This window comes from Bombus affinis, chromosome 13 (genome assembly GCF_024516045.1).
Source record: "Bombus affinis isolate iyBomAffi1 chromosome 13, iyBomAffi1.2, whole genome shotgun sequence".
Lineage (NCBI taxonomy): Eukaryota > Metazoa > Arthropoda > Insecta > Hymenoptera > Apidae > Bombus > Bombus affinis.
Window position 1 is genome coordinate 4,958,371 of NC_066356.1, and position 19,181 is coordinate 4,977,551.

General features: G+C 31.8%; 1 protein-coding gene and 1 long non-coding RNA gene across 14 annotated transcripts in view; one reads left to right on the plus strand and one right to left on the minus strand.

The window, feature by feature from the left end:
* LOC126923502 (kinase D-interacting substrate of 220 kDa) overlaps positions 1 to 19,181 on the minus strand; it is a 44,151-nt gene that overhangs the window by 17,024 nt on the left and 7,946 nt on the right. Inside the window, exons 1-2 of one of the 7 annotated variants that reach the window (XM_050737014.1) lie at positions 17,963 to 18,060; positions 12,989 to 13,267 (exon numbers count right to left, since the gene is read on the minus strand). The exons of 2 other annotated variants lie outside the window; for them this stretch is intronic. In XM_050737014.1, coding sequence (XP_050592971.1) covers positions 12,989 to 13,132 — 144 coding nt within the window. In that variant the 5' untranslated portion in view covers positions 13,133 to 13,267; positions 17,963 to 18,060. Of the gene's footprint in view, positions 1 to 4,918; positions 5,108 to 12,988; positions 15,435 to 15,518; positions 15,666 to 16,902; positions 17,199 to 17,962; positions 18,061 to 19,181 lie in introns of those variants that run through there. 4 more of the 7 variants (XM_050737013.1, XM_050737012.1, XM_050737009.1 and 1 more) reach the window with 4 other exon arrangements.
* LOC126923510 (uncharacterized) lies at positions 44 to 12,989 on the plus strand. Of its 7 annotated transcripts, none has more exons than XR_007713205.1 (5): positions 424 to 565; positions 2,669 to 2,839; positions 4,938 to 9,071; positions 9,138 to 12,125; positions 12,277 to 12,989. It is a non-coding gene; the product is annotated as an uncharacterized LOC126923510 (long non-coding RNA). The 7 variants fall into 7 exon arrangements; XR_007713207.1 differs by lacking the exon at positions 12,277 to 12,989 and having other exon boundaries at positions 9,138 to 9,434; positions 9,519 to 12,246; XR_007713204.1 differs by lacking the exon at positions 12,277 to 12,989 and having other exon boundaries at positions 9,138 to 9,383; positions 9,478 to 12,246.

The following is a 19,181-nucleotide window of genomic DNA, read 5'->3' on the forward strand; positions in this document are numbered from 1 at the left end:
CAGCAGATCGTTTAAGACCATCGTCTGGCAAATCGTGCGACATTTATATATCCGACGTGGGATCTTTAAAGTCGAGTACACAGTCGTGCGAGATCGTGTGTAACATCGTGTGCTGTCTCCACAGTTGTGTTTCATTGAAATCGTTATTCTTACTATTTGTTCTCGAAAAAGCACGAATAAAATCCGTGTCATTTGAAGCAAAACCGAGTTTTCCCGATTTTTATGTTCCCAAGGGATCTCACGAATTTCTATGGTTCGCGCGTCACGAGCTCGCAAATATTTGAGCTGTTTATTTGAGCCAAATTAACACCGTGGAACAAAAAGTAAAGGACATTGATAAAATTATATCAATCGAGTGCTTTGGGACTAAAATTTTCGAAATGTAAAAATAATCCACTTCGACCTGTGAATGGCTCGTTTATTAGATATTATCGCGAAACGAAGCAAGGAAGAACTCATAATTGGAGAAGAACATCCAGGAGGAACGATCGCCAAGTCTGTTGGAAGAGTAGTATGACGCATGATCGTTAGCTTGAGGACATAAGACATCACTATGACGTAACTGGTAAGTTGATTTAGTAGCTTACGACTTACGACTGACCGTCGTAAATTTCAATTGATTATGTTACGATAAACGGAAGGTTGCTGTTTAAACTGATAACGAAGATCTTGGTTCCTGATGAGAAGATTTTGTGTTTGGCGCTTTCTTGATTAATGTTTGGTGCAATCTAGGATAATATTAACTGTAAATTAGCTTCTCCGAGTTAATATTTACATATTGGTTGATATTTATTAGAGTTGTTAATAATTGAAGAGTTGTGTATGTTCACGGGTATCGAGATTAATTCTATTTAGATATCATAGAAAGAAGATTGTCTGTAAATTTCATAGCTAGCTAAATTTTATAGATTATGATCTTTAAAAGATCCGATAGATTTCCGATAGATGTTTTGTCTGATCCTACAAATTTTTAATCGACTTCCAATACGTTAGAAATATACAGGAACCGATCGAATAATCTGTAAAAGATTTGTGAAAGAAAGTCGAAAATGTAGAGTCAAATTTTTTCACAAGACGCTTTGTTTCAGAGAAAATTAAATTTAGAAATTTATCATACGCGCGTACTAAGCCGATTCTTAACTAAACTCTATTTTCTTGGAAATAAAGCCTTAGAGGGAAAGATTTTATTCTACATTTTCGACCTTTTTTGCATGTAAAATAATCTCCTGCCGATTATTTAGTCCTGTCCAGTCCAGAATCAGTGATGATTAAATACGCTTGAAAAAATTTTCAAACTCCATTTTCTCGATAACTAAGTCAAGAATTAAAAAATTTTATTCTATATTTTATTCTTATTCGTTCACAAGGTATCACGTCGTGTCCGCTTTTATATGTGATTCAATCGGACCCTGTATATATATAAAATCAATTATTGTGTATATAAAATCTATATAATTATAGAAATTATCGTATTTTGCGAGAAAAAGAATAAGTTGGCAATTGATAAATAATTCATCATAAAAGAATTTTTTAATTCTTGAACGCATAGTGTCGTCATTTAATAGCATGGTATTTGTATTTGTATAGAACACCTGTTATACGGTCTGTTCAAATGTAGTTATATCAAAGTACATATTGAGTATCGGTATAAACGAATAAATGATGCGTCACAAATAAATTATTTTCTTATTTTATTATCTTCCGGAATGTCTTATTGCTGCGTCTTCTTTTATATTTAGAATATGTTATCGCTTTGTAGTGTTTTAAAAATGGTACTAAACGATCAGCAAGTTAAGCTGTTTATTGTACTTTCGCGATAAACTAGTCTGAGACTTGTTTATACATTTTTCGTATGTTACAATCTTTTTTCAAATAAAAAGATACACAGAAAATCATCAGGTAGATTTTTGAGCTGCTTTTCTATAATTTTGCGCCATGTGAATCGACAACTTCAAAATTGTTTACTGTATTTGGAGAAATTATAGAATTATGCGTTAACGCATTAAGAATTGTGAATCTCACAATGAAAAAAGGAAAAAAGCATAGGAAGAAGAAAACGGAAAGCGGATTTAATGATAAACGTTGAAATAAAATTTTCAAATAGATTTTATAATAGATAATAAAAATTTAAAAAGCAGATTAAACATGTTACGCAATAAGTAATTAGGAGACAACTTCTTCTCAAATTCTTAGTGCTATCCTGTTACAGCGCAATTATAATAATGTAAATCTCCAAAGAATTTATATTGTAAAGAAAAAAAATAATTACTTTATATTTTATTAATAAACGAATACCTTTGAATAAAAGAACGAATCAGAAATAAAATGCGCATAAAATACATAAGAGAATTAAGAGGTGGATCAATGCAACAAATTAAACAATCTGGATCTCCGTGTGCTATTTATTACTTCGCGATAAGGTATAGCCTTACGCGCTTAAACAATGACGATGCACTGTTAACAATGCATAAATTCAACAAACAATCTTTTATTCGTTTGCATTTCGCGATAGGTACAGCAACCATTGCACACTGCCGTTTTTTCTAATGTATGCCGACGATGTAAGCTCCGAAAAAAGATGATTAGAAATTAAAATCGGTTAATTTTTAGATCGCTAATAATCATATTTTCGCAGACTTCTAACTAGAAAATTATTTTTACTCGATAGAGCTAGGCGAGAAGACTGCGCGTCCTTGCGCTACTCGCGGCACTTGGGCCAATTAAAACATTCAAGAGACTAATCAATTGTATACCGACAAGTTGTTTGCAAGGGCTTATAAAAAGAAGCGGAGAAAACGAGCTACGATCGTTTCGTCGACGATCTTCTTCCTTGAACATGGTATGACAACAGAGACATTTCATTATTTCATTTTTAATATATGGAAGAATTTTGAAAAATATTTTTAAATGGCTACATTTCACTAGATGATTAGATGATCGATTTCTAGTATTCAGATCTTCCATACGTTTTGTTTTTTGTTTATTCTTTTGATAAATAAAATTATAAATATATAAATTCTTGCTATGAAGAGCTTAAGAATATATAAATGTTATGGTCATTAAAGTTTGATTGGTCGGATTTTACTGTTTAGATCTCATACATGATATGTCTTGTTTTCCATATTCTTTTGAAAAATACAATTATAAATGAATTGATTGCTATGAAAGGTTCGAGTATATTGTACAAATTTTGACTAACCTCTTTTAGGAGAAAAAGAAGAAAAATATGAAAACCGACGATGGAATAATAATAGGATTGAAATACATATTACAGTATAATGGATAGCAGAGTGAGAAGTAGTGTCAGACAGTAGTTAGTCAGACAGTGTCGGTCTACGTTCTACTTAATACCACTAATTACTTATATTAAAACCTCCATGCAATTACGTAATACTTAATGATAACTGAAGTTTTAATTAAGATAAAAGAATGTCTATAAGTACACTGAAATTATATATTACTAGATATACTACTATATCTATTAAATTCTTTGATAACTTTGTTAACTTTCAGATAATCCACACTAAGGTAAAGTATTTTAGTTAAAGAAAAAAGTGAATATTATCATCTATTTTAATAAAGATACGATCGATTTAATGTATATATGTCTAGTAGCAGATGTCATAGATAAATTATTTATTCGCGTTTCTTCTAATCGATTGTGGCTCGACCAGAAGAACTCAGAAGTTACGAAGAACTAAAATATTCGAACGTCATCGACTGGTGAGCCATGAGGATAAATACTTGGTTGCATTTATCGGAATAATAGAACATACAGCTGCAAACATTTAGACACGAGAGCATACGTAATTCTCAAACTACTTTAATCCTCATTATTCGTTTATCTATCCATTATGTAATCAGTTATTTTAGGTTTATTTTACGAACTACTAACAGTTCGTGAAAATTTGCATAGCTGCAATTTAATACAACTTCGATAGGTATATCCTGCAATTAGTCGTTTTAAATTCATCGACGAATATATCATGGTCATTGAAGTGACCAAATGCGATCCAAAGTGTAAGGGAAACATATCTTTAAAGACTCTGTTGCATGTATCATTTATCTTTCGAGTCACGTTGAAAAATGTTGGCACGATAACCAGGCAAACGGACAAACCGACAAAATACTTTCATTTAATTCGATCTAACCCACCTGTGGGTTTCTCACAGTTATGAAGCAAGCACAATATTCAACCTATAAAGTGGATATAAATAAAGGACATAAGAAACGATATTTATCTCTTAAAATTTTGGCAGAGATCGCAGACAATCTTTGAAATCTTCTTGGTTAGAATTGATTGAAATTTGCCCGATAAATATCAGTAAAAGAACTGAATTTTAGACCTCAATTTCTGATTGATAAATTATTAATGTAATTGCCAGCCAATATCTAATATTTTATATTTCATTAAATATAAAACACAATTCGATCATTTTTTATTTCATCTTTACAAAATTTTCTGGTCCCTACTGCAAAAATGTGAATTTGTATAAACGACCGCATTGTTTCCTCCTTAAATATAAATTTCCTAAAATACTCAATCTTGAAAATATAAATTTTTCAAAATATTTAGTTCTGAAAATGTAAATTAAATTATTTGACAAAAAAATCATTAATATGTTGTAGTAGAATAATAATTTTATGCTGTGTTATAAGATTTCGCAAATTTTCCTACGAATATTTAGAATAATATCAAATAGAAAAATTTCAATATAAATATTCTGCGCTTGTTAATATTTTTCCAAGAACACATCTTGCAACTAGAAATTTTTATTATAGTTGCGTTATTGATTTAGTATATGTATTATAATATAGGAAAAACAGTCTTTTCTTTGAAAGATCGATAAAGTTAATGAAACAATTAACGCTATTTACTTATTAATTAAATTGCATTTTATCTGAGTTCTGTTTGTACCTGTTTGCTTCTGTTCCAGATCGACTGTAGCACTTGTTGGCAAGATGAAAGAGATCCGTAACTGTGAGCCAATCCCTGTGGCACCAGAGATGGAAAGGATGCTACATTTTCTCGATTAGAACCCAATAAGTTACTCCTCTCGTTTACGTATTCCATCGAAACCAGGTCAATATCGAGAAATACTCTCATATTCTAACAATAATAATCAATACTAGGTTGATGAAATCATTGTTGAAACACTGAATCACTCGTCGTTTCGTGCTACTGTACTCTTTTAATTTTGTAGCTCGATCCACTCTGCAAAATTTATTTCTATTTTCCCCAAATTTTGCTTCTTCTCCTTTACTTTTAATTTTAGATAATTTAATAACTTTTAAGTGTTTCTGTGTTTTGTCACTCTGTTCTGGTTCTCCATCGACCTAAATCTGATATCATCAAAGTTTTCCATTTCCAAAAAAACCAACTTTATTCTGATACCACCAAAACTTTCCATTAAAAATATTCTCCTCTCAAAGTTTTTCTCTACAATTAACAAACATCCGGTTTTATTCAGATACTTCTGTCATAGAAGAAGTTTATAAAAAATATTCTTTTTTAAGCCTTCCTGTATGATTCGTTAAAAAGCAATTTCTTCTGGCATTTTCACTGACGAAGGTTCCTATAAAAATTTGTCTTTTTCAAGTTCTCCTTTAGAACCAACGAAAAACCAATAATATCTTTCGCGTGACACTCGAACCACGTGCATTCTTTCACAAACAAGAAAATTAGTCACGAACCCGACGTTTACATTTACGGAATGTTTCGCACGTGTCGCGAATTACACAATTCCAGTGATTTATTTCTCGTTAGCACAATTTATCACGTCTTCCAACGGAACAACAAAAAGCTAAGCGTACTTACGTCAACGGTAAAAATACTTTTACGCAATAAATTCACTCTATTTTATTCCAATCAATCACTGGTAAAAAGCAAAACAGAAAATGAAGTTTATTTCTACAGAGAATTTTTGGAAGATTCCAAATAAAAATCAAAAAGTCAAAGTTTCAATCTCAAGTTGCCACTGTTGGAAAAACTTCGTGTTTTAATAAAAGTTTTTACAAGAATTCACAGTTTCTTCCACGATATTCTTATATAGGCCAAGCTGGTGCACAAGTCAACACGAATTGATCCAAAGTATGTCGGTTAATTAAGAGTCAGCCAGTTAAATTGCAACGATAAGTACTAATATTTATACCATAATCTTCGTTTTATCTGAACAGTTTAATTTCAACCAATTTTCAGATGATCTTATCGAGACAGCTCCTAAGGAAGCAACGATACCAAACGAAAGCTCTGCTCGAGTAGACGTTCATTGCCCCTCATCATTTCGTTCTTTGTATCTATGAAAAGTATTCGAGAAGCAAACAGAACAAATAACGCCGGAGATATACAACGAATCGAATCTTCGAGGGGAAATGTTAATCTTCAACTGCGTTTCAAAAGTGTTTAATTGTTCGAGATAATAGCTCCTTATATTTTCTGTAAGAATTCGTGTTAAATCAAATCTTCGAGAGAGTATGTTGATTCTTAGCTGCGTTTTAAAATATGTATAATTGTGCGAGAAAATTGTCTTTTGTATTTTCTGTAAGAATTCTGTATTATTTTAGTGAAAATTGGAAATAGAGTGTCGAGGTAATATTCACTTATCTTCTTATATAAGGTTTTTTTAAAGATCTTTGATTTCTTGATGTGAGGATTCTTTTTCCTATTTGGTAATTTCACTTTCTCTACTATCTAGAGAAATTAGTATTATTTTGTAGAAATTGGATATCGAACATTTGGTTGAGAGATATTAGAATTTGAATTTGATATAAAATCTCTTGCTTCACTTATGATTCATTTAAATTTTCTCCTTCTTATGGAAAACTCTTGTTTTATGCTATTTGCTGATTTTATGATCTCTATTATCCACAGAAATCAATTTTAGTTTATGGAATTTTGGTAGGAAGCATTTGACTTTGGTTTTGATAAAAAATTTCTTTTTTCTTCTTATAAAAGATTTAATATAAAAATTGTTCTTGTTATAAAAGAACGTAATGATTCTCTTTCCTTCTAAATTTTAATATTCTTCTATTTTAATTAATCGACACTGACTCCTCTAGTGAAAAACATTATAATTCTAAATTTAATACGAATCAGTGAACCACAGCGTGATATTTTTCTCATTATATCGTTGATGTGTTCTCATATCCATGTTCTGCTCCCGTTACGTTCAACTTAGATTTTGTTTGACCGATCGCTGTACACGAGTTGTTGGATCGTTGCCTCTGTTACTCATTACACAAACTTAATGGAGTTACCGGTGTTTTCCAGCAGAAGATTGAAGCTAACATGTAGTTTATTACTTCGACGCGTAATTCACTAGTTTTCACCGATCGTCACTCGTTTTTCGAGCACTTAAAAAAATCTTTAATCGCTCAAACTGGACCCACGAGTTAGCTCGATCGATCACGATTAATCACCGATCGAACTGACCATTTAATATTGTTTTCACGAGGTACAACAATATTTCATACCTTGCACACCCTGCACGACACGTACCATACTGTTCTATACGTATAAACAGAGACAATTATTGATTTTATCTTATCGACAACGTGTTGTACCATCGAAAGTATTTCGTAATATGAAACAAATCATGCTATTGGTATTTTTTTCTCAATTAAAAAATCTTCCACTCGTCGATATCATATTTTCAAATTCATCCTAAGGGAAGATATTTTTCTGTTTCTTATTTCGTCGCAATTTTTCGACAGAAAAAGAAAAAGATTCTTTTCATGCAATCTTTTGTCGTATGATTGAGTAAATAACAATTGGATATGATAAAAATGATTCGACACCGTCAATTAATTTAATTTATATTTAAAGAGCCAAGTAGTTTAGGAAATTTATATTCATAGAGCGAAACATGCAGATGATTAAAGCTATAAGATCTATATAAAAAATTGTTTCATCAAAATATAATATAACATATATCGCATATAATATAACATCAACAAACATAAATATTATAACAGGTTCCAATTTCTGGATATTTTATGTATTCCTACAGATTATGTACATTACGTTGTTTAAAATCCGCGTGAACACATAAAAATTCACAGGCGAATTACAATAAATAGAAATTTTACTTGGCACGATGCAAGAGCATCGCATCTTATCGCTTACTGAAAAATAATTTTAAAAACCGAAGTGAATCAAATAAATGGTCAATTATCGTTACCTTGTGGCAACTGTTACTGATAATTTTGCGATAAAAATGTGATCGTTCGTAATAGATATGATATCGAGTAAAAAATAACGAATATCCAAACGAAATTGATTCGTGGAATATCGAATGAAAGAGTAAGCGCGACAATGATATAATTCTATCCGTGAATATGAACGTCTCATGTTTGTGATTGATCATCATAAATTTTGTGTTACAGTTTTCAGTATTAAATTTTAAAAACTTCTGTTTATGAATATGAATGTTATATATCCATGATTTGATCATGCATTTCGTATTACAATTTCCAGCATTAAATTCTAAATATTTCTCTGATGTATAGGATTTATGTAAATGTTTTTAATGTGTTACATATCTTCAATAATATTATGGTATCCTAATATCATCTGATCCTAAATTACAAAATTGATAAATGAGATTCATCGTCCTACAGAGGTATTTAATCAAGATTAGACTTTGGAGAAAGATTGTACATTTCATAATAGCTATAAAGACAGCTGCTTGAGATCAGGTTGGGTAAAATAATTCGTCCTGGCACCCAATGACATTCACAACCGATAGGTATCTCGTAAAAGCATTTTTGGCATCATATTGCTATGCTATGACCACTCGTTTATTATCGTTCGCTAATCGTTAAACGATTATCGTTAATGATTCACCATACACTATTTATACAATACACCATTTTGCAACACCAAAAAATGAAAAGACTGATTCGATTACGAGCAAAACCAACTAAACATTGGCGTATAAATGATGACCGATGTCCATCATTTTCTCTGACATCCATTGGAGCAATAAGAAGAGCTTGCTATTTATTAAAAACACACACGATTATATCTATAAATATCATCAAAATTGTTTACTAGTATAAACATCTACAAGGTAGAATATCAACTATAGTATCATAGTGGCAACATAATTACGAACGTAATTTTTAATTCTTCCTAGAATTTCGAGTTATCCACAAAAGTGTTAAATTGATCGTGAAAAATATTACTCGAGGGAATCCTTGGAGCTTTGACACGTGAATGACAGACGGCATTGTGCGTTGAGATTAATCCTACGATAATCGACGAACACGTCGACCGTGAATCTTCCCTCTGGCAGCGACTTCACACCCCCTTTGTGCTACAAAGAGGAAGTTAAAGTTCGACTCTTCTGGCACACGATTCAATCTTCGAGGGAATCGAGACGGTAAATCACTGTCGCACCCAGTGTTCTTCGTGTATTGGCACACTGTCGAAGGTAAACGAAAATAGTCGTGCCCCTCTAACGTGTAAAATTCTAGCACATAGGAAGATGATCGACGATATCGAATTGTTGTTCAAGAAAGCAATGATGATGCTTGGATCGAGAAGATAGCTGTATACAAGATCATGAAAGTATTTGACCGTTTGTAGACGATTTGAATCGTTGTCGAAGAAAGGAATGATAATGATTGATCGCGAAGGAAGATTCAAAGCTATGTACAAGATTATGAAAGTATTTGATCGCCTGTACACAATATTAAATCGTCAATTGAAGAATGAAATGATGATGATTGATCAAGAAAGAAAATTCGAAGATGAAAGTATTCGAATACTTGTAGACATCTTATTATTAATACGAATATATTAGATGTGTTATTTGGAACATTTTGAAATTTCATTAACATAATGAGACTCGACTATCATGATTATATTGGTAACGTTTGGAACCTGTTTGAAAATATGTGTAGAAAATACAAGGTGTTTGATGCAAGTATATATTTTGTACAGATTAGAAAAAGCGTAACAAGCATCAGAATTTAAAGAATAAGTTATATATTATATGAGTAAATTTCAATAAAACGATATTTAATTTATTATCAAGTTATTATTATGCTCAAGGTGGCTTCTCATACTGTATATTAATTTTTCTTTAAATATATGTTTGCAGTAAATACCATTCACATCAATCAATATCAATACATCAATCGTGACAGTCTCATTACAATGCTAATGGAATTTTAAAAATGTTTTATATAACACATACGATGTACAGTGCCGTGAATAATTATAAACACTTAACTCTATTTATACATTTTTCATAATATTAAAACAATAATTAACAAAATCGTTTATATAATTTCATATTATAAAATAAAACAAAACTCAAGATACAACAAGTAAATATTTCCTCCTTTCGCAGTCTGAAAAAATGAAATTTCCTCTTAAAATTGTGTTTTCGGCTGTGAAAAAATATAAATTCAATGTTAATTTAGTTACGTTTTTCTTCAATACTAAGTGAGTTGGTCTTTATTTTTGAATACTTCTATTATTCTGTTAGATGCAATATCTATTAACTTATTTAAAGTTTCGCTTTGGGTATCCGCCCACACGAATTTTATTCTATTTTTAAGTCCAATGATATTTTCTATAGAAGGCTTCTCCTGATCGCAAATTTTTCTTCTTAAAATTCCCCATAGCTTCTCGATCGGATTTGGATCAGGACTCAACGTTGGCCATGCTAACAATCCTATAATCTTAATAGCACTTTTTCCTAGTAGTGGCTGTATGAATAACAGCGTTATCTCGTTGAAAGTTATAAAAGGCAATAATTCACCATGTAACATTTCCTGGTATCCTACGGCGTTCAATTTATTCTTTACAAAATTAATTTCACTTAATATATCCAGGCATGGTCAGCGATTTCTTAGAGATATTGAAGAAATAATTCAGTGTTTGAGTATATAATTATTCGCAACATTGTACACATATATATAAATTTTCTATAATAAGTATTCAAGTAATTGCATGAGCCACTGTAAATACTACACATTTATAAATTCTTGTAAATTGACTTAGATTTGATTGAAATGTTAGAACATTGGTCCACGGGTAGAATTGGACAGGATTGAGTAATTGAGGTAGACAAATAGCAGGGTAAATTAGTAAGACACAGGAAGTGGCATATGATTAAATCTGTTCTATATTTAAGCTATTTCTGAATGGTTATTTGGATTCGTCAGGATTACGTATAACGTAGAACAAAACTACGTGGGGAAATTTGATTGGTGTAAAATAAGCTGTTGGGTTTATGCGATGTGGGTTAGTGTTGCTATATGTGCTGTTCCTTTTTGATCTATGTGAATGGCTGAGAAACTTAGATTAAATTGTAACACACATATATATAAATACTATACAAAACTTAAACTAATATCTTTCTGACAGATCTTTGTTATTTTCATAGTCTACACCTGTTCATTGAAAACTATCTGACTTGAGACTATAATCACGTACAACTTTTTTAACATGGATTTAAGATAAATTAAATAAGCACAACGTACAAGAAAACTACAAATGTTTTCCAATCATAATTTCTAAGAATTCGTTGGAACGTAGACTGATGCATGACGATCTATTCTAAAAACCACTGTTCTAAGTCACGGAATATCTGCTGCATCGGGTAGTATTGATCGAATTCTAGTCTACTTGTCAAACGTATGACACAAGCGTGTCATATGCTGTGAAAATCCAAGCTTAGTCGTACGCTCTTGATTATTATTCGTGTAACGTTGGACGTATCCTGTTTATGTCATTGGACATTCATATATAAGATTCGGAAAATTTAAATGGAGATGTACCGATCTTGGAATTGAATATCTCAAAATGACTGATTGCCAAGTAACATTTAAATATTTATACAGTTGTAACAGAGTGAAATGCGACTACTGTCTCCATATTATAATCACAATTTCTCTATTAAGAAATAGAACGATAGATTAAAACCGTTATTTATTGTAATATTAGTATAGCTATAAATTTGTAGCATCAGTAGTAAATCTATAAAGATTTACAAAAAGATTTAAATGATAAAAACATATTTATGGATATATAGTGGCTACAAAAAATATTTGCACGCTATAAGGTCGTAGCATAACATCTACGCATTAATTAATGAGGATCAATTAATTAGGTATATTAAATTTTGAAGTATCTTTCTATGACTATAAAAATTTGATATTATAGAAACAAAATATAGAATGTGACAAAAAAATGTTTCATTGGAAAATAAAGGATATACCGATACTTTTGTAGCCACTGTATCTCTCAATTGAATTTCTTAGAAAGATGCGGGATCGTGAATGAAGATGATTTTCGATGGAATTGCAAAATCGAACAGAAGGTTCTCGCGAATTCAGGAGCTTAATTAGACAACGTAAGCCACGAAGAGGACAGCAGGAAAGGAGGCAAAGCGGCCAAATGTATTTCTGGCCATGTCGCCCGCGCTCAAAAAATCTCGGCGTCTCAGGGTGGCTCGCTTTATAATGAAGTGGCTATTTCAAGAGGTATCAAACTCCCCATTATCAAACTATATAGAGCAATAATGCCTCGAATTGATCTTAATTATTCGACTTTCCGAACAAATAGAAGTTTCTCAGAAAAAGAAGAATGACTGCATACAGATATTGAAACATCTTTAAATTAATTCTTGGATCAAAATTCTTTACAGACTTCCATTTGACTAATTTCTAAATATATCATTCTATATATTATTTTCTATAGATATTTTTCGAATTTCTTTGGAAATTACAAAACGAGGAATTTTTCTCTCTATAAACGATTCTATCTTAAATGAATTCAAATTACAGTATCACCAGCGTTTCACAGAAAATCGAAGGAACAAAAAAATCCATCGAGTCTTCTTTATCACTTCGATTTTATAAAATAAATAATAAATCTCTTCCTGTAAAATATTAAAGACACTCCGCAGTCAATAATTTATTCTAACGTATCTCATAAATATCTTTGAAGTCCCTTTCTCTGGAGTTTTATTACCTCGTGGAAACGATGTTCCAAATGACCCTTCAGTAAAGTAAACTGAAGCCTTCGATACTCTCCATGGGGCGACATCAGCTTCGAGCTTTTATTCGGCGGTGATTCATTCGAACTTTTCCGACTTTTCAATCGAAGGTGTGACATTTTCACTTTCCTTTACCCGTACTTATCGATACCAATCCTTGTTGTTAACTTATCGTTCATTGAATAGATTCCTTGGTATCACTCGCGAATTTTTAATCACAGAAGCTTCACGTGCTATCAAATAATTGTTCAAAGCTTATATTCGAAACGATAAAAGAGACATTGTTAGTGTCAATAGCTTCGCATAACTTTTATTTAACCTGTTAATTGGGAAAGATATTGCTATGTGCTAATCCATAATTTTTATAGAAAATTATCATTAGCATACTAGAGATTATTATACAGCAGAACTCAGTTTATTTGAATCTATCGAGGAACAAAGAGAGTTCATACAACAGAAATTCAATGATCTATCTATGATTTTTCGTTCATGTAACATAAATTCAAGGTGAAATTAAATGGAATCAATTAGCTGTAATTTATTTAATCGGGCAGTAATTAAAATTTCGTTCCAATAAACGAGGTTCTACTGCAATAGAAATTATTAGAGTGAAACTATTTCTAGAGCGTGCAATTTTCCATATAAATTGTTATGAAAATTTTCCTTTTCTTAAACTTCGCATGAAATTTATCGTTTTTAATTTTTGCAATTAAATCGATATCACAAATATAGGCAATCATCTTTAAATTGTCTAACTCTTTGAAGGAAGCAAGTTTCTGCTTGAGAAACAATCCAGTTAATGGACTACGAACGGGAGAAGTGTTTCGTTGTTGGATAACATGCTTCACGGACAAGCAGTTTTATTAAATAGAATGACTAGCTTTCTTTCTCTTCCCTGTTCGTTACGTAATAATTTCACATGCAATGGATACTTTGGCGAACATATACGAAATGTCGAACCAACATTTGGATGAGAAATTCGAATACAAAGTACTTTTTCAATTTATTAATCAAGAAATTGCTAATGTTTTCGACGTAATAATTCATCTTTTCACAGATTTCTTACCCTTCAACGTATCGTTATATCGTACTTACATTTGCTAGAACTAGTTTACTATATTTTTAATGTGATTATATATACAAATTTGTTCAATTAAGTTATTAACTCGAATTCGTAATTCAAGTCAAGAAACGTGTTCCACATTTAAGAATATCTCTAAGGAATTTCTCTGCCGAGTGTAATCATAAAGATAAAAATTTCTGTCCATAAATGCAACGATATAAAGTTACCAGACATCATTCTATTTTATTTTCAATACCTCATCGAACATTTAATTACCCCTTGGTCGGTAAATCAAATTTACAAATAACAGGAAAGATGCACAGTTTTTCTTCCATCTTTAATTAATTTCTCAGAAACCAATCAGCTATGCTCAATGGAGTTAATTTAACTTCAATTTCGCACAACTATATTTGCAAAATTTTGTTCTCACTCTATAGAAATTGTCAATAAAAGACTTCTAAGAATAAAACATCAAATAAAATTGTCGTTGATCATCAAATCATCCCAAATAATCTCAGGTATTTTTGTTTTTATCTCGGTAATACATATTCGAATTAACAGCAGGATTTAGAAAGTCACTTCTATCTTTAACATCTTTTACCACGCGCACTTATCAAAAGAGGAGACTGCGATACCGAATAGCGTAATAATAAACCGTGGAACGCTCTAGAGGAAATCAATGGGTCAGCTGATCGGGTACGCGACCAAGTCCTGCACTTTCACTGAAATATCTTCTTACAGAGAGAAAAGAGAGTGCAAACGATACGCGAGCCTCGATTTCATCGATAATATAATCTACCGTTATCGCGTAATTTTTTAATTATCTCGCGATCATACTCTTCTTTCGAGTGTTTGATAAAACAGAAATATAAAGAAAGATATAAGGGAACGTAACGCTATTGGTTTTTCGAGGGAAAATTTCTTTACGTACGCTTGGAAAATTATGATAGATTGGTTCTTTCATTAATCTTTATTTTTTTATGATTTATACTTTTCTAGATGGTTATGTGACTTTCCTCGATAATTGTAAAATTAATGTTCACCTGAACGAAGCGAACTTATTTCTTTATTGACTTTTTATGATTTTCATCTACTTGTTTACATGGCTATATCTTCTTCGATAATTTTTTCTATATTTATCGTTTAAGAGATGCTAGCACGTACGTATGTATAGGTAAGTATGTATGTACATATATTTACTTCCTATTTAATACAAATATAATTTCAAAAGGTATAAAGATAGCACAGTTACGTATATATTACTTGCCTCAAATATTTCATAATATTCGTTCATAGTAATAATTCCTTACGTTATTTGCTTCATTTAATTATTACGAACATATCTCAGCCAAATAAAACTGAAAAATAATTATCCTCTTTAACCTTAATAAATACCTTTCAGTTGCATTTCAAATAATACTAAACAAAAATTAATTACATACAGAAAAGAGTAACTTGTACAGTCGTATTAACAATGTAAAATTGATAGATATTTTCCTAGAAGAAAATAATTTAAATGTTTCCCAATAAAATATTAAACATGGTAGACAGAATCTTTATCTTCGTCTATCGATCGTAGTTCATCCGTGTGTTCTCTATTTCTGTAAATGTAAAAGTGCCGATTATCTTCGTTAACTGCACGGTTTAAAAACCACTGTGGAAAAACATGTTCACTATCGTTTCCTATTAACTGTATCTCTGAATCATCGGTCGTTTCGAGCACTGAATTACGATTCGAGTCAAGGTAACAAACGCTCTACGCTCTTCGAAAACATGTTAATAGCAACTTTTATAATCTTCTATATAGTGAGTCTCAAGGACAATTATCTGTACTTAGTATTCTTCCATTTTGAATAATTAGGCTCGACAACATTGGCCAAGGGCGCTGTAAAACTTCCTTCCCAAATGAACAATCGAGGTTTACTCGGTGGTTGAAAAATGAATGATGTATTGAGACATTCTTGGATTTATTATATCTCGTTATGATAAGAATTGTCGATTACGCTTCAATAGTTATACAGTGGCTACAAAAAATATTTGCTCAACATTATATATATTATAGCGTTTGGATACTAATTAATTATTAATCAATAAATTAATAGTATAAGAGTATACTTTCATATAATTACAAAAACTTAGTACTGAAACTTGGTAGCGAAAATTAAATGTATAGAATCTTATAAAAAAGAAATCGTTTCATTGGAAAATGAGGGTATGTGCAAATATTTTCTAGCCACTATATACAGAGGCTCGCGAAACCTTTCAGAAAAATTTTGCTTTCAGAGGAAGATGTTCCTTTATCTGGTTAATCCTTTACTCGAATATACTCGATCTCTCCAATTCGAAAATTTTTAAATCAATTTTGCTTTATTAAGTTTCGAAGCAGTATTATATCCAAGAACTCGCAAACTTTCACTTGTGTTATCAATCTTTTTTAAATAACGTAATACAAATTTTTCTTGTGGGCGAGTAAATGACGAACAGAGGATAATAAAATACTTTACAAAATTATTTCCCACATCAAAGCCGATCGAATTAAATACGCTTTTTTATAGAATTATAGAATAAAAATTCGCTCGAACGCTCTGAAAATCTTCGGAGATAAAAGAGCTTCGCTATGAATACAACGATTATCGAAGCTTTCAAAACAAATGTACGTAGGACGTGAACACGCGTGCATTTCGATCGATCCTTTTTGATCCGAATGCGAACATTAATGGATCATTCATTTTCCACCAATGCAACGTCTATCCACTTGCAAACTCAAACACCACAAACGATGAATCGATGTTCGCTATAAATAAACACGCGTAGCATTTTCGTCACCTTAATGCCAAAACTCGAAACGTTTAAAAGAGTCTTAAAAACGTTTTCTCTTTTCAATGATAATTTTCCACCGATTGATTTTCCAGCGACCGCACCATCCATAATACAACTATTGTTCAACGTTCTTCAATAACTTTCGTGCGATGTTTATTTCGATTTTGCAAACTTTTCAAAAACGTACTCCACGATCGTTCAAACGTTCCGTAAAGAGCGATATTCCGTTCAGTGAAATATTTCACTCCGTGATGAGGGACGATCGATAAAAGATTTCACACGGCCGATTTTCAAAAACCTTCGGAGCACCTTCGCTTCAAGTGAACTGTGACGACAGTCGAACGCACACTGAATTATTCGTCGTTGGATCGCGATTTATTAGCATCCACAAGGCGAAAAGTCGTCATAGTGAACCGAGCGATCGGCCATCAAGCACTGCTTACTTGAAAGTTGCTTGGGAATAGTAGGAACATGATCAAAATCTATTATACTAATTAGGTAAATATATGGGAAAAACATACAAGTAAAAAGAGAGGATATTTGGACATTTGTGGGAAATGTAAAGGTGCAAAAGAACACAGAACGCGCATGAAATGAATAAATATATAAAATATACATATAGTGTTATATATATATAGTACATATATATATATATATATACATATATATATAGTGTTTTATCTAATATTTAATAGGTAACACAATTTTATATATAGTATCTATCTTTTCAAGCATGTTCATAAAAATATAAGTTTACATAAATATCAGTGGTCTATTTAGGACAAGTCAATATTTTTAAGATATCCAAAAATAGAAATACGAAATAAAGATAACAAGGGCACATGTTTAATGCCTAAGTTAAATAAAAAAAATAGCAATGGTAATACGGAACTAGTTTACTCTAATACAAATGAAAGGATTCGGCGAAAAAGCAGAGGATCTCCAAATAAATAAATGATTACGTCGAAGCTATCAGCAGCTCGAACAACTGACTAATCTTTCCCAATTAGCGAATAATCACTGAAACACACGCTTTTACTATGCCTCGATAACAAGTGTAACATACTTATCAAACAACTTTGCTAAAATGATGTATAAATCCAAACTTATGACGCAAGACATAAAACCACTTTCATGTAATCACAGGAAAATTCGATAGATAGATCGATAATATACAATAAAACTAGATTCATGTGATAAGGAATTACGCAAGAGCACCATTGTCACGTACACAAACGATAATCAAAATCGAAACACACGTCGATATAATTTCAACCACTTTTATGATCAGCTCATTCACTTTTGCAAATATCAAACACCTTCAAATGAAGAACACGTGATTTAAATCACTATTGAAAAAATGCAAAAATAAACGAATTTACGCAAAAAACTCGTTCACTTTTAGAAATATCCAACGTGGTTAAAACAACCATATTAAAATGAAGAATAGATAATTCAAATTTCTTGTACGATAATCTAAATGATCCCACTTTACAGTCAACTAAATGACCAAATTACACGCTCATTTACTTTTGAAAATGTCGAGCACGTTTGAAATATCCGCATCAAAGTGAAGAAAATATTATTTAAGCTATTTTCACAATACATTAAATGACCTCCACTTTACAATATCACCTCCGATTCCTTTACAACCGACTAAATAATAAAAGTTTCACGACAACTTGTTCACTTTTGGAAATATCGAACTGGAGCGAAAAAAAAATCCACGAGGAAACGTAATGATAGAGAAACTGTGGAAAAAGTAGGTTGCGAGGGGCAGAGAGGAGACAATGCTAACGCAGAACTCGATCGTGCTAACATCCTTCGCGTACTGAGACGCGGGAACAATTAACCACGGGCCACGATACCTGACTCATGTGGGCGATCCACGTGGATGGATCATCCTCTTACTATCGTGCGCCAGCTCTGCTCGAGGAAACACAAAGAGTGGGACGACGGGATGGATATCGCAATTTATACGCTCGTCTAAAATTGGAAGAGTCTTCGTCCCTGCGTTTGACCACAGTTGTTAACGGTAACTTTGTTGAATCAGCTAACTCAACTGCGGCTAATGTCATCGTTGTCTGCTCTTTAATAGATTCTTAAGGTCTCTACTGGCCAGAGGCGTAATAACAATCCAATGTAGATACTTGCCTATTTCTGGAAAATGGTTTAATTAGAATATCGTAAATAAGAAAACTGCGTAAAAGTTGATATCTACCCCATCCTCTTTTTTCTTGTGGATTATTGCAGTGATCCATTAAGGGCCGAACTTGTATTAACAT